Source organism: Mizuhopecten yessoensis, unplaced genomic scaffold (genome assembly GCF_002113885.1).
Source record: "Mizuhopecten yessoensis strain PY_sf001 unplaced genomic scaffold, ASM211388v2 scaffold8931, whole genome shotgun sequence".
Lineage (NCBI taxonomy): Eukaryota > Metazoa > Mollusca > Bivalvia > Pectinida > Pectinidae > Mizuhopecten > Mizuhopecten yessoensis.
This window is the reverse complement of record NW_018407794.1, coordinates 272,041-287,918: the sequence shown is the minus strand read 5'-3', so window position 1 is coordinate 287,918 and position 15,878 is coordinate 272,041. Positions and strand designations below refer to the sequence as shown.

The following is a 15,878-nucleotide window of genomic DNA, read 5'->3' as shown; positions in this document are numbered from 1 at the left end:
AATGTGTACAAGTTACCTCCCCTTGTTATCAGTATGTATACAAGTTACTTCCCTTGCTATCAGTATGTATACAAGCTACCTCTCCTTGTTATCAGTATGTATACAAGATACCTCCCCTTGCTATCAGTATGTACACAAGTTACCTCCCCTTGCTATCAGATTGTGTACAAGTTACCTCCCCTTGCNGTGTATATAAGTTACCTCCCCTTGCTTTCAGTATGTATCCAAGTTACCTCCCCTTGCTATCAGTATGTAACCAAGTTACCTCCCCTTGCTATCAGTATGTTTACAAGCTACCTCCCATTGTTATCAGTATGTATACAAGTTACCTCCCCTTGCTATGAGTATGTATACAAGCTACCTCCCCTTGTTATCAGTATGTATACAAGTAACCTTCCCTTGCTATCAGAATGTGTACAATTACCTCCCCTTGCTATCAGAATGTGTACAAGTTACCTCCCCTTGTTATCAGTATGTATACAAGTTACTTCCCTTGCTATCAGTATGTATACAAGCTACCTCCCCTTGTTATCAGTATGTATACAAGCTACCTCCCCTTGCTATCAGTATGTACACAAGTTACCTCCCCTTGCTATCAGAATGTGTACAAGTTACCTCCCCTTGTTATCAGTATGTATCTAGAGTTACCTCCTCTCTTTACTACTATATTACAGAGCTACTCATCTTCGTTATCACTTTGCATCAGTCCTACCTCTCCTCGTTATCACAATGTCTGAATTTGCGCCTTTTGTTTTCACTATATATCAGGGTTATCTCTCCTTGTAACTTCACTGTCATATGCATTAGAGTTAGTTACCTGCTTTTGTAACATATAATAGCTAAAATTGTTAATTGGCCGTAAAGCTTTGTGGTGTCAGAGCATATTGTCGTTTGTCATAATAATTTTGATTGGTACAGAAATGGAGTTGTTAATGATTTAAATGAGGATTTCAACAACTTCTGGAGAAAGATAAGGTGTTAAAAGCAAACCCCTTACAATACCAAGGATTTCTTACAGCTATAAAGGAGCATTGTAGTCGGTGTAACTTGACACATAAAATTTCCGAAAAAAATACAAATATATGCTTAAAAAGAAAAGATCAAAAGATTTTTATAACGTGCTTAGAAAAAATGATGTAATTGCAAGTTGGATAAAAAAACCTTGGATGAACAATTTGAATTTGATGAAAGCGATTGGAATATGATTTACAGGAACCTGTTCTCTGTAACAAAAACACAAAATTGCAATGGTACCAATTCATTGTTCATTTGCAGTGAATTTAATATAAAAATCTTTTCGCTTTGGTATTAAAATGGTCAGAATACAATAAACAGATAAGTGGATAATAAGATCATCTTCCCAATAATACATCTATAGATAGGTATTTGTATGGTAATGTATGAATATGTGTATCTATAGGTTTGTTTTATGCCATGTATATATTGAATATCAATGTAATAAAATTAGAAATTCAAAAAAATATAAAATAGCCTTAAAACAATACAAAAATAAATTGGATCTACCTGTCCTCGTTTTCAATATGTAACAGAGTTACCTCCCTTCATTATTATTATATACCAGAGTAACCTCCATCCTCTTCGTTATCACTACGTAAGTGCGGTGACAAATTCGTATATTTTTGTAAATTGATCGATAATATCGGGAAAAAGTGATCCACAACTTAACAAATACAACAGGTCTGAATGTAAACAAATACATGCTAATTCAAACATGTCCTATACAAAATACCGTCCACACCAAAAACATGTCCAATACAAAATACCGTCCACACCAAAAACATGTCCTATACAAAATACTGTCCACACCAAAAACATGTCCTATACAAAATACCGTCCACACCAAAAACATATCCTATACAAAATACCGTCCACACTAAAACATGTCCTATACAAAATACAGTCCACACCTAAAACATGTCCTATACAAAATACAGTCCACACCAAAAACATGTCCTATACAAAATACTGTCCACACCAAAAACATGTCCTATACAAAATACTGTCCACACCAAAAACATGTCCTATACAAAATACCGTCCACACTAAAACATGTCCTTTACAAAATACCGTCCACACTAAAACATGTCCGATAAAAAATACCATCCACACCAAAAACATGTCCTATACAAAATACCGTCCACACCAAAAACATGTCGTATACAAAATACCGTCCACACCAAAAACATGTCGTATACAAAATACCGTCCACACCAAAAACATGTCCAATACAAAATACCGTCCACACCAAAAATATGTCCTATAAAAAATACCGTCCACACCAAAAACATGTCCTATAAAAAATACCGTCCACACCAAAAACATGTCCTATACAAAATACCGTCCACACTAAAACATGTCCTTTACAAAATACCGTCCACACTAAAACATGTCCGATAAAAAATTCCATCCACACCAAAAACATGTCCTATAAAAAATACCGTCCACACCAAAAACATATCCTATACAAAATACCGTCCACACCAAAAACATGTCCTATAAAAAATACCGTCCTCACCAAAAACATGTCCTATACAAAATACTGTCCACACCAAAAACATGTCCTATACAAAATACCATCAACACCAATAACATGTCCTATACAAAATACTGTCCACACCAAAAACATGTCTTATACAAAATACTGTCCACACCAAAAACATGTCTTATACAAAAAACCGTCCACACCAAAAACATGTCCTATACAAAAAACCGTCCACACCAAAAACATGTCCTATACAAAAAACCGTCCACACCAAAAACATGTCCTATACAAAAAACCGTCCACACCAAAAACATGTCTTATAAAAAATCCCGTCCTCACCAAAAACATGTCCTATACAAAATACCGTCCACACCAAAACATGTCCTATACAAAAAACCGTCCACACCAAAAACATGTCTTATACAAAATACCGTCCTCACCAAAAACATGTCCTATACAAAATACTGTCCACACCAAAAACATGTCCTATACAAAATACCGACCTCACCAAAAACATGTCCTATACAAAATACCATCAACACCAATAACATGTCCTATACAAAATACTGTCCACACCAAAAACATGTCTTATACAAAAACCCGTCCACACCAAAAACATGTCTTATACAAAAACCCGTCCACACCAAAAACATGTCCTATACAAAAAACCGTCCACACCAAAAACATGTCTTATACAAAATACCGTCCACACGAAAAACCGAACGGCAAGTATAATCAATAGAGTCACAATAACATGGTATACAGAGTGGGGACATACATATTTGATATCCACAGAGCACAGAGGTCACTGAGGTCACTGATGTCTAGGTGCTCTCATGCATACATGCTATAATTGAGTGCTAATATGTCACATGCTTCAGTCAACTACCATATATATATATACCTAAAGTTGTCCATGGTAACCACATATATATATATATCTAAAGTTGTCCTTGGTAACCAACATATATATCTTATATCTAAAGTTGTCCTGGGTAACCACATATATATCTTATATGTAAAGTCGTCCGTGGTAACCAACATATATATCTTATATCTAAAGTTGTCCATGGTAACCACATATATATCTTATATCTAAAGTCATCCTTGGTAACCACATATATACCTAGAGTTGTCATTGGTAACCACCATCTATATCTAACGGTGTCCTTGGTAACCACCATAAATCAATAAATTTGTCCTTGGTATCCACCATACATCACTATCACATGATCATTATTTACCTTATGCTGTCCTTGGTAACCACCATACATCACTATCACGTGATCATTATTTACCTTATGCTGTCCTCGGTAACCACACTATGTATCTATATTTGTCCTTTGTAAGTTACCACAATATCAGCACGAAGTTGTCCTTGGTTACCACAATATCTACCTCAACTTTTCCTTGGTAACCATTAATACCTACCTCAACTTTTCCTTGGTAACCATTAATATCTACCTAAGCTTTTTCTTGAAATTTACCATATCTGCCAAATGCAGTTCTTTGTAGCAACCGTATCCGACATCTAACAAAACTAGTCCTTGTCAAATACCAATTTCCTAACGTTGTCCTTGGTAATGACCATATCTAGCTAACGTAATCCTTGGTGACGACCTGTGTTATACCACTAGATGATTTGTGACACCTCTGTGTTATACCACTAGATGATTTGTGACAGGTCTGCGTATACCACTAGATAATTTGTGACACATGTGCGTTATACCACTAGATGATTTGTGACACCTCTGTGTTATACCACTAGATGATTTGTGACACCTCTGTGTTATACCACTAGATGATTTGTGACACGTGTGTGTTATACCACTAGATAATTTGTGACACATGTGTGTTATACCACTAGATGATTTGTGACACACGTGTGTTATACCACTAGATGATTTGTGACACGTGTGTGTTATCCCACTAGATGATTTGTGACACCTCTGTGTTATACCACTAGATGATTTGTGACACATGTGTGTTATACCACTAGATGATTTGTGACACCTCCGTGTTATACCACTAGATGATTTGTGACACATGTGCGTTATACCACTAGATGATTTGTGACACCTCGATGTTATACCACAAGATGATTTGTGACACGTGCGTGTTATACCACTAGATGATTTGTGACACCTCCGTGTTATTTATCACTAGATGATTTGTGACACGTGTGTGTTATACCACTAGATGATTTGTGACACCTCCGTGTTATACCACAATATGATATGTGACACCTCTGTGTTATACCACTAGATGATTTGTGACACCTCTGTGTTATACCAATAGATGATTTGTGACACATGTGCGTTATACCACAAGATGATTTGTGACACGTGTGTGTTATACCACAAGATGATTTGTGACACGTGTGTTGTACCACAAGTTGATTTTTGATACACTTGTCATACCTCCATACTGCTAACGGGTGTTTCAATGTCCTGGAAGACATGCATTAAACTTGCTGTTTTTGTATCGTATTGTCTGACAGTGGAGTCTCCAGAACCTGTGTAAACTAGAGAATACAGAAGAAAGGAAGTAAGACGGAGAGCAACATCATGTCGCAGGTAGATTCAGGAAAGACAGCGAGAGCAATAGACCTGAAACTGAAAGATAAAGATACACTCATTCGTTCAAAGCGACATGTTTATATATCTAAACATGCACAAATATGTTTTCGATTCAGCTTTTACTTGATTCGCTATTTCATGAATATTCGCAAAGAAATAAGCATCTGAGTTTCTGAACTCCTTTATTTTATTTCGGCTGTCACATAGATGCATTTCAAAATAGACATCTAGCTTTGAACAAATAAGTATGACCTTAAATAGCTTCTTCCAAAGAGTTCATGTCGAGCTGGAGCAAAGACATGCAGAAAGAAATGCTGGAAGTTAAATGTAGTCTATAAATAGATTTAACGAACATTTAATGTAGACGACGAAAAAAGGCCCCTAGAACATGCAACTATTACAAGACTGACACACTTAACAGAATTTTACAACTTGAACTTTTCTAAAAAAAAACATAATTAAATTTGTTGTATAATTTTTAACTTCAATGAAATTTATCCAATCTGACACCCTGTGTGATCTTAATGTTTGTTCATGTGCTAGACATGGTATTAGAAAACATGGGTCTAATTTGATAGGTTTCATAGAACGGGACTTAACCTGCGTGGGATTAGACCGGATTATCTGTACTATAATATTGACCACTCCGTGACACTGTCACCATAATCCTACAGAGTTCGGATGGCATTCAAAAGACTGTAAATGCAATTGTCTACGGGTTGACTATTCAGCAGCTAGACTGAAGATTTCATAGAGGTTTTTGAGAACAATAAGTTTACTGACTTTTTAAAATTGTCAGCAGCTATGTTAGAAATCAAAAGAGCTATTTGAACTGTTAAGAACCTGTTTTAAGTAGATTTGTATTTCTTTGATGTCTTTGCGTACTGATCAGGGAACAACGAAGAGACCTGACCCAACTCCATTTGCAACACATGGGATATTTTGCCTAAGTTATTAACTATTCCATTAGTTCTCACGTGACAACTTGTCGTTATTGGATATTTATGTTGTGACGTCGTAACACAGTAAACACATCAGCTGTAGCAGCATCAGCTACATGTACCCATCGGCAAAATAGATACGCCCACAGATACATATAAACGTCATAATGGCTCATGAATATTCATATATAGTGCCTTTCCTCACTACGGATGTTATACCCTTTATAACCCACTGTATATCTATACGAAAAGTCGGAGGTCACTAATGAACAGAATATGCTGTTATTCCCATCTTTGACTGTATCTGTAGGTCACTAGCGACAATTAAAATCCCATTGCTTGATCAGGTGAACCGAACGGTACAGAAAGATATACCTGTTAGACGTCACCACATTGATGCGTTATTTAAATGTAACTGCTGTTAATGATAAATAATGAGGGGATTTGAAGCTATAGGTCAAAACAATTATCCAATTTAGCACTTGTCACAGTGGAATCTCCCAATAAACCTTCACCTATCATATAATGAGACCGTATAGACTCTGTGTGAATAAAAAAGGGACCGCGTGATCAAAGGTTTTATACTCACTGCAAGAAGGCTATGTAAAGTTTAATGAGGATAAGAACATTTTTATTGTATACTAACGGAATTTTCTGTGATGATCTACCACATATAGATACTTGCCCTAACACAATTGTTCGTCAAAATGGCGAAAACCTTCTTAAATGTGGCAGTAACCAAAATAGTGCACCAAACCAGCATTTTATTCAATCATTGAAAATACAGAGGATGAATTATATTATAATCTACGTTTGTTCTTATCAACGAAAAAAATGGGGGTTCATGTGAGTTAATTATTGAACAATCTGACGTCACCAATTAGCGTTTCCGGTTTTCGTAACTGTCAGTATCCAAAACGGATCACGGCTTGAATTCTACGATAATTTTTTGGAATTTTTATGAAACTTGTACAAGTTTTTCTATACGCTGAATTTACTCCTTCAGCCCAAAGCAAGAGGTATAGTCATCGTACGCGCCACTTGGAACAATATACATACAAAAACCCAATTAAAAATTAAAATCATAAGTTTGAAATACGTCTTCTGATGCTACTGGAACTTAAAAAATAATCATCTTTAGGACTTACTAGACTTTAGACAAAAAATGGTGCAGGGTGATGTATTATGTGGCGACATTATTGTAATAACTGAACTAATGACACAATTATTGATTGAAAAGTTGTTTTGCAAAAAGTGATCCCATTTGGGTACCGATCCAATTTGAGTCCACTCTCCTAACACATATCTGTTTACATGGCAAGAAAAACGTCTAGAAATCATTATGAAAAGGTACAATATCTAAGGGCAATACAAGACAATGTACTTCAGATGTGAAGTAAGTTTGGGAACACTAGTGACGGTCGGTAGGACGGACAAGAGGACGAACAGTAGAATAGAAGATACATCCACGGAATTAGATTAGATTGCTATCTAAGTCCGTGATACATCTTACAAAGCAGACTCGTTCAGCAGGAGAAAATTAGCTACAAGAGAGAAAGAAAACATGCATTATATATTATAAACAGCCAGGCACAGGGATAGTCAAGAGGTGTAGAGGTCACCAAGAAGTCACACGCTGAAAGGACGAATAAAAAAAAGATGAAGCAGCTTGACTTTCTGTTCACCTGTAAGGCGCTGACGGAGGACGTGCTGCCATTGAACTCCCGTTTCTGCGATCCTGATTTTGCGTCATAGCAACGGGCCATACCGTCACCACAGGCAGTGTAGACTGGAATTTTCAGAAGTAAAAGTGAGTTATTTGTTATCTTTAAACTGATTTTCACATTGAAAACACATCGATGTTGGTCTTATACTCCAGGACAAACGGTATTCAAGACAGTTCAAAGACTTTGTAACAACAAGAAACTGCGTATAGGAAAATAAACCTACCATGTACCTACTCTTTGTATCTACTCTCGGCTAGTCCGAATTATTCTGACGTTTATCGACTTTTTTCATATCGGTAGAACTCCGGCCCTCTATAACATGCGGGAAATATGCGACCCGCGCCCGGAGCGCACTTCAAACTGATATTTTAGAAACAAATCGTCACTTTCACACACATGTCGCACATGGATCGAAAGATCTATTCTTTATGCACTAGGTGGTATCAATAACATGTTTCAAAGATCATTACGAAAAGCATATTCCAACGTTTTCTATACCAACCCATGTTTTTTATGGAAATTAGGCCATGAGAAATGTCACATGACTTGACGAGATCTCGCGTTACCGAAGGTATTTCCCAACGTTATGACGTAGGCCGGCGAGATTTTAGTCACGTGGCATTGGAAGGCGGGGCTATCAAAAAACTAGAGTAAAACAGAGTAAGTTTGAAAAAATATGTTTTTAGTGATTGTATTAGTTGTTTGAGGCATGTTATGTATGTTCATCTAGTGCATAAAGAATAGATCTTTCGATCCATGTGCGATATGTGTGTGAAAGTGACGATTTGTTTCTAAAATATCAGTTTGAAGTGCGCTCCGGGCGCGGGTCGCATATTTCCCGCATATTATAGAGGGCCGGAGTTCTGACGTTAATCGACGACAGACTGATATGAAAAAAGTCGATAAATGTCAGAATAATTCGGACTACTCTCGGCTACCGTTACGCTTTGCTACGAAATACAAAGAGCGAGGCCTAGTGGAGAGAAATAACACTAAGGCAGGTAATCCAGTCCATAGATATTCACGATAATCAAAAAAGAAAGTGAATGGCTGTCATTTTGGTTTTTCACTTGAATAATAAAATAAATTAGACACTGGACACTTTTACTAAAAAGGCTGTATCTAATAATGTCCTGGGGTTAACGTTGCACTCACTGATGTTCTCTGAAACCGCTTGAAATTTGAGGATGCCATGGCAGTAAAATAGGAGCCAACGTAGAGTCCTCTTAAAACATCACACGATGACGTCACAAGAAACCGTATATGGCATGGCGTAAATGGGTTTTTTTGACACTCGAGTTTTCGAAATCGTCCGTTATCGTTGTACGGTATTAAAGGTTCTACGACGGCATACCTCCTAGGATTTATTCAATATTATCCGAATTCGTATGCAGCTTCTGAGGAATGCAAGCGTAATTAAATATTGGAGAGGGACTTTCCATCGAAGAAAACTGAGAAAACGACTAACCCAAAAACATGTGAAGCAATGACGCGTTTGTTAGTTACGTCACGACCGGTTTTATGTATTTATAGATACAGACTCTGATAACGCCGCGAACTTCTTTAGTTGTGATTCTTTGCTGGTGTCCTTCACTTTGGTGACGTTAACAGATAGTATAAAATATGGAGGGCCAGACAGAGCAAGAAGATAAAACTACGGAAGCCCATCAGTTCCTTTCACTGTGATGACTTTCATAACTTTACCCAACTATGAAAGACCAACCAGGTCAATGATATCGAGTATATAACTACGGCGTTCCTTGATCACTAGTCCTATAATTACAGTTTCAAAGTCAACAGCTTCAGTTCAATCCAGTAAACAGATATTCATTACATTTCTTGCCCTATTTCTAAGCCTGTCGGACAAATCTTTTATTTTATTTTTTCAAAGAATAAACAGAATATATATTTTACATCGACTTCGACAGCAATCTTAACGACAAACTGCAACGATGTGATATTGCATGGCTATCTTTAATATTCGTGTGGTTTCACATCTGTCGACTTGGGTTACTGTACACAATGTTTGTTTTTAGTGTACACACGTTATACTCCGTGCGATAAATTTTCCAAAACCAATCATCCGCTAACTTTTTTAGTGTATACACGTTACACTCAGTATGATTTTATTTTTTTTTTTATTTTTTTTTATTAAATCGGGCTTTTAAAACAAGGATAGGGCGAGATCATCGGCAGAACTATAACATCAACCGACCGTGCTGATACAGAACGTCATCTCTCACCTGGTAACGACACGGCTTCTCACCTGTGACAGGTATACAGATCTCGCCAGGTATAAAATCAATGAAAATGATTCAACACAGTATAAATAATTCCCCGTATTTTGAATACTATTTCCGTTGAGAATTAGTTCGGTCGAATCATGAAGGTTGTGTAGCTGCCTCGTGTTTCATCCAACATACTGTATTTCATGTCTCTGGTAAACAAATATTGTGTTTCAAAGACAGAAGATGCGATCTTACATAAAAATATTTATAATTTTCAAAAATTGAAAATTAATCTTCTGTCTGTCTGTTATGTGTAGACTTTAATATAAGAACACCAATGTTTATTTATTTTTTTATATTTTCTGTTAGTTAGCGAAACATTTTCGGTTGACTTAAGCCAAATAGAATCAAAATATTTGATAGGTTACACGAATCTTCTACAAATATGTTAAGCCCTGCCAAAAAAGTCTGATCAAAGACATCATATTTCTAATATATGCCATTGTATACCAGTGTGTATACCAGTTCTGATACAGTATACCGAAAGTACTGGTTTGTAGAAATGGAAACACAACTCTTTGATACTGACCTAGACCGTCTCTGACCTTGACGACGCTCACAGTGTGTTTGTGACCTTTATACACTCGGGTACAGTCTCCAAACTCGGTTACCCAAGCTCTTCCGGTGTGATCTGAACTTCCGGTGTACATCATTTTGTTGACAACCTGTAACAAAGTAATTTTACGTTAAAGTGGTATGTCTGAAGGCCCAAATATCTCGATTAAAACAAGTATAATTAGTGTCTGAAAACAACATTTTCGCTGTTCTACTGCAATATTCATCTTTCAAGAATATTATCTAATAAAACTCGATCAAGATAATCTTCTATCGATATATCTCTCCATTGGAAAGGATAAAGACCGGGTAAACTTGTACCAGTAGGCCGTACTATTTATTATAAACATCACAACATCGATGAGGTGAAGAAAGTGGAACATGGACCCTGAAGCAGCAGAACGGTCATTAACCTTTATATTTAAATTCAGGGCGCAACGAATCTCTGTAATCTTATATTTGTCAGTCAGTATTATCAACTTATATACCATGTATCAGTGTGAGTGGTTATTACATAATTCCTGGAAGTAGGAACATCTATCATATTGAACTCGTGCTAAAAGTATAAACGGTCGCTAATATTCCATACCTGTCGACATCATTCAAGTGGTTTGGTTGACGTTGTAGTAATATCNGGGGGGGATCGGAGACGTCATATAACATAATAATAAGGGACGTTGGGGATTTAACTGTCATATAAACCAAACAGGGTGGTTTGCACTCAATTAGCGGTATTGGACACAGGTTTGCTGGCATATCAAGCAAACGATGTACGTTTAGAGAGTATGATTTGACGCAGCAATCAATCCGCCAATAGTATGTTATATCAAACTTATCATACACATATATCTATCACAGTTTACATAAAAATATGAAAATCCTCTATGTTATTAAAATACGATTCCAAATATGTTTAGAGAGTATCATTACGTCACATACATTTTGAATATAACTTGCAAACATCTAATGGCAAAGCTTCTATATACATAACGCGAGTTCATATCTTTGAGTATATATTTTTTCAAAGCAGTGGTTAGGAGACCTAGAGTTATATTTGTTGCTAATGAAAGTCATTTGTTAACTTAGCAGACTAGTGGCTAATCTACCGTCACCCACAGGGACCTGAGAATTCAGAAACGATATTTGTTATGAATTCCATGATGGAAGCATTTAAACTTATTCGGTAAAGATATTTTACTGCCATTTGTCACACATGATTTCGAAAATGACGCGTTTTAGTTGCAAAGTTACCAGTACGTTTAAAACCTCTACTATATATACACAAGTACTGAAGATCGTGTGATTTCGTGTATGTTGTATTTCGAGATTTTTCCTCCATTTTTCCTTGGCGAAATGAAAGGCTCTTTGTCCCATTGGAGGCAAACTAATAGGGAGTTCCTAGGTAGTTTTTCATACACGTTAAACTGTTTCTTCAATTCGTTTTGGATATAACTTTCTGCAAGGGGACGGGTTAAGCGTACTGAGTTGTATAGGTAGCACAGGTGGTAAGAGTGACAGAGGTCCAGGGTTCGAATCCGGATTTGGCCCCTTTTTATATTCAGTACACTCTTGTTAATCTTGTTGTTGCGAAACGTGTTAACTATGAACAAGACAAATAGTAAATCTGAACTTGGTATTCCAGAGAGACCTCCACATTCTAAAGGCTATTTCAATGTTAATTGCTTTGAAACGTTTCCAATATTCCCTGTTTACATAAGAGACAATGCGACATACATATGGGACGGTTGTCATACCAAACAGCTTTCAGCAGCTGAAACAAGATACCCATGCATTTATTTGTCTGAAGAAAACCATACACAATTGTTTCTATACACAGAACTAAAATTGGATACACGACTTCTTGTTGATCCAATACTCAAGACTTACTTCTATCCACGGGACATTAACATTCTTTGTCCCCGATGAACACCAGAACTACCTCCGCAAACAGTGGAAGTCAGGCAACGACAACACGGCCTAGTAGCCATTGATTTCTGTGTAAAGCCCGACCTCACGCGGAGCGTAAACCCGAACCTAAGTCGAGTATTTCACAATCCTTGTCACAAGTTCGATAAACTTTCCATTCTCAAGTGGTTTTGGGTACCTTGATCATTGTAGATTTCCCCCTATCGTGTATATATATAACGTATGCAGTTTTAGAGAGTACCTCCTGTAGGCTCGCCTCTCATCTTAATTGTAATGTACTTGTATGTGGTTTTAGGGTTCGCTCCTCTAGACTTTCTTTATCTTGTATTATTTACTCTCCTGTGTAAGTTATGTGATTTAGAGAGTATCCGGTGGGATAACCTCTCTCCTGTGTTACAGTTAATGTGATTTAGAGAGTACCCTGTGGGATAACCTCTCTCCTGTGTTAGAGGTATGAGATTTAGAGAGTACCACATGGGATAACCTCTCTCCTGTGTTAGAGTTATATGGTTTAGAGAGTACTCTGTTGGAGAACCTCTCTCCTGTGTTACAGTTTATGTGTTTTAGAGATTACCCTGTGTGATAACCCTCGCCTGTGTTAGAGTTTTATGGTTTAGAGAGTACCAAGTGGGATAACCTGTCTCCTGTGTTAGAGTTATGTGCTTTAGAGAGTACCCTGTAGCATAACCTCTCTCCTGTGTTAGAGTTATGTGCTTGAGAGAGTACCCTGTTGATGACCTCTCTCCTGTGTTAGAGTTATATGCTTTAGAGAATACCAAATGGGATAACCTCTCTCCTGTGTTAGAGTTATATGGTTTAGAGAGTACCAAGTGGGATAACCTCTCTCCTGTGTGAGAGTTATGTGCTTTAGAGAGTACCCTGTTGATGACCTCTCTCCAGTGTTAGTTATGTGATTCAGAGAGTACCAAGTGGGATAACCTCTCGCCTGTGTTAGAGTTATATGGTTTAGAGAGTACCAAGTGGGATAACCTCTCTCCTGTGTTAGAGTTATGTGCTTTAGAGAGTATCACATGGGATAACCTCTCTCCTGTGTTAGAGTTATATGGTTTAGAGAGTACCAAGTGGGATAACCTCTCTCCTGTGTTAGAGTTATGTGCTTTAGAGAGTACCAAGTGGGATAACCTCTCTCCTGTGTTAGAGTTATGTGCTTTAAAAAGTATCACATGGGATAACCTCTCTGCTGTGTTACAGTTATGTGATTCAGAGAGTACCCTGAGGAATAACCTCTCGCCTGTGTTAGAGTTATGCGGTTTAGAGAGTACCATGTGGATGACCTCTCTCCTGTGTTAGTTATGTGATTTAGAGAGTACCACATGGGATAACCTCTCTCCTGTGTTAGAGTTATGAGATTTAGAGAGTACCATGTGGATAACCTCTCTCCTGTGTTAGAGTTATGTGATTCAGAGAGTACCATGTGGATAACCTCTCGCCTGTGTTAGAGTTATGTGGTTTAGAGAGTACCATGTGGATGACCTCTCTCCAGTGTTAGTTATGTGATTTAGAGAGTACCATGTGGATGACCTCTCTCCTGTGTTAGTTATGTGATTCAGAGAGTACCATGTGGATGACCTCTCTCCAGTGTTAGTTATGTGGTTGAGAGAGTACCATGTGGATGACCTCTCGCCTGTGTTAGAGTTATATGGTTTAGAGAGTACCAAATGGATTAACCTCTCTCCTGTGTTAGAGTTATGTGCTTTAGAGAGTACCAAGTGGGATAACCTCTCTCCTGTGTTAGTTATGTGATTTAGAGAGTACCATGTGGATGACCTCTCACCTGTGTTAGAGTTATGTGATTCAGAGAGTACCATGTGGAATAACCTCTCGCCTGTGTTAGAGTTATGCGGTTTAGAGAGTACCATGTGGATGACCTCTCTCCTGTGTTAGAGTTATGTGATTCAGAGAGTACCATGTGGATGACCTCTCTCCCGTGATAGTTATGTGGGTTAGAGAGTACCATGTGGATGACCTCTCACCTGTGTTAGAGTTATGTGATTCAGAGAGTACCATGTGGAATATCCTCTCGCCTGTGTTAGAGTTATGCGGTTTAGAGAGTACCATGGGGATGACCTCTCTCCTGTGTTAGAGTTATGTGCTTTAGCGAGTACCAAGTGGGATAACCTCTCTCCTGTGTTAGTTATGTGATTTAGAGAGTTCCATGTGGATGACCTCTCTCCAGTGTTAGTTATATGGTTTAGAGAGTACCATGTGGATGGCCTCTCTCCAGTGTTAGTTATGTGATTTAGAGAGTACCACATGGGAGAACTTCTCGCCTGTGTTAGAGTTATGTGATTTAGAGAGAACCGGTCTAGAAGACAGGAAGCTTGTGACCACATGCCCTAATGAACAATGTGTGGCATTCCCACTGGATCTTTTTTAAGATGTACCATTAAGGTTTATGGTAAAGTTTGGTTTTGGACGAGCGGTCTATTTTACACAATCCTGATGGATGGTCAATCCTTCTCCATCCTAGGACTTTTCAGCTCAGGCACTCCAATCATCTTAACCATAATAGCTGTCAACATAGCGGAAACATCAAACCATGCTAAATTTGTAAAACGATGGCTGACGATTGAACTAAATTGATCGGTTCAAGTTTATCGTATAATGTTTGTAAACGCCGCGTGAATAAAATTGAGAAAGAATCGGCATTGAAATTTACCATTGCTAAAAAAAAGTTTCTATTTTTAAAATGTCTTTTTAGGAAATTTAAGAAAATATGAAAAAAATCCAAATAAACTTTGCGACAAAAATACATTTGTGTGTTGCAAAAAGTGCAATTCATTCAACATTACCCTTTATAATGAATATGTTAAACAAAAAGTTTCTCTTTTTGGAAAATTGTCTTCAATGAAATGCTTTGCACTTCATACTGAAATGATAATTGCCTGAGCAATCAATGCGACTTGTATTTATCAGGTCAGTTGATCTGACATTTCAAGTCCGCCAACACAGCGACAACCGTCCGGATAAACGGCCGGCTCCTAATTACTCTGAATTATAGCTGCCTGGAGGTAAATAACTTATTTCAAACGTACCTCCTACCATCAACTGACACGGACGGTTCATCTACATGTATTCTATAGGTGATAACAGATGGCATGATCTCATTAAATTAACCCAATCAAACAAAGCAAAAATTGAATTAAGTTCATATAAAATTTAAATGATTCTAAATGATTTTAAATGATTTCTCATACATTTTCTTGTTGCAGAGGGAAGGCCTATCGCTGATTTTCAGATATCGTATAACAATCGTACGAATGGCGACTTAAAACCCCCGACATCCTCTACGTACATGCGCACAACTTGTTTTCGTTGACATGACCACTAAACTAATT

The 15,878-nt window shown here is 37.5% G+C and overlaps 1 protein-coding gene across 2 annotated transcripts in view; it reads right to left on the bottom strand.

Annotated features, from left to right (window-relative positions):
• Window positions 1–15,878, bottom strand: part of LOC110456844 (WD repeat-containing protein 86-like) — a 66,842-nt gene that overhangs the window by 3,054 nt on the left and 47,910 nt on the right. For both annotated transcript variants that reach the window (XM_021507843.1, XM_021507842.1), the window contains 2 exons: window positions 10,568–10,703; window positions 7,709–7,812 (listed from right to left, as the gene is read on the bottom strand). In XM_021507843.1, coding sequence (XP_021363518.1) covers window positions 7,709–7,812; window positions 10,568–10,703 — 240 coding nt within the window. The remainder of the gene's footprint in view (window positions 1–7,708; window positions 7,813–10,567; window positions 10,704–15,878) is intronic.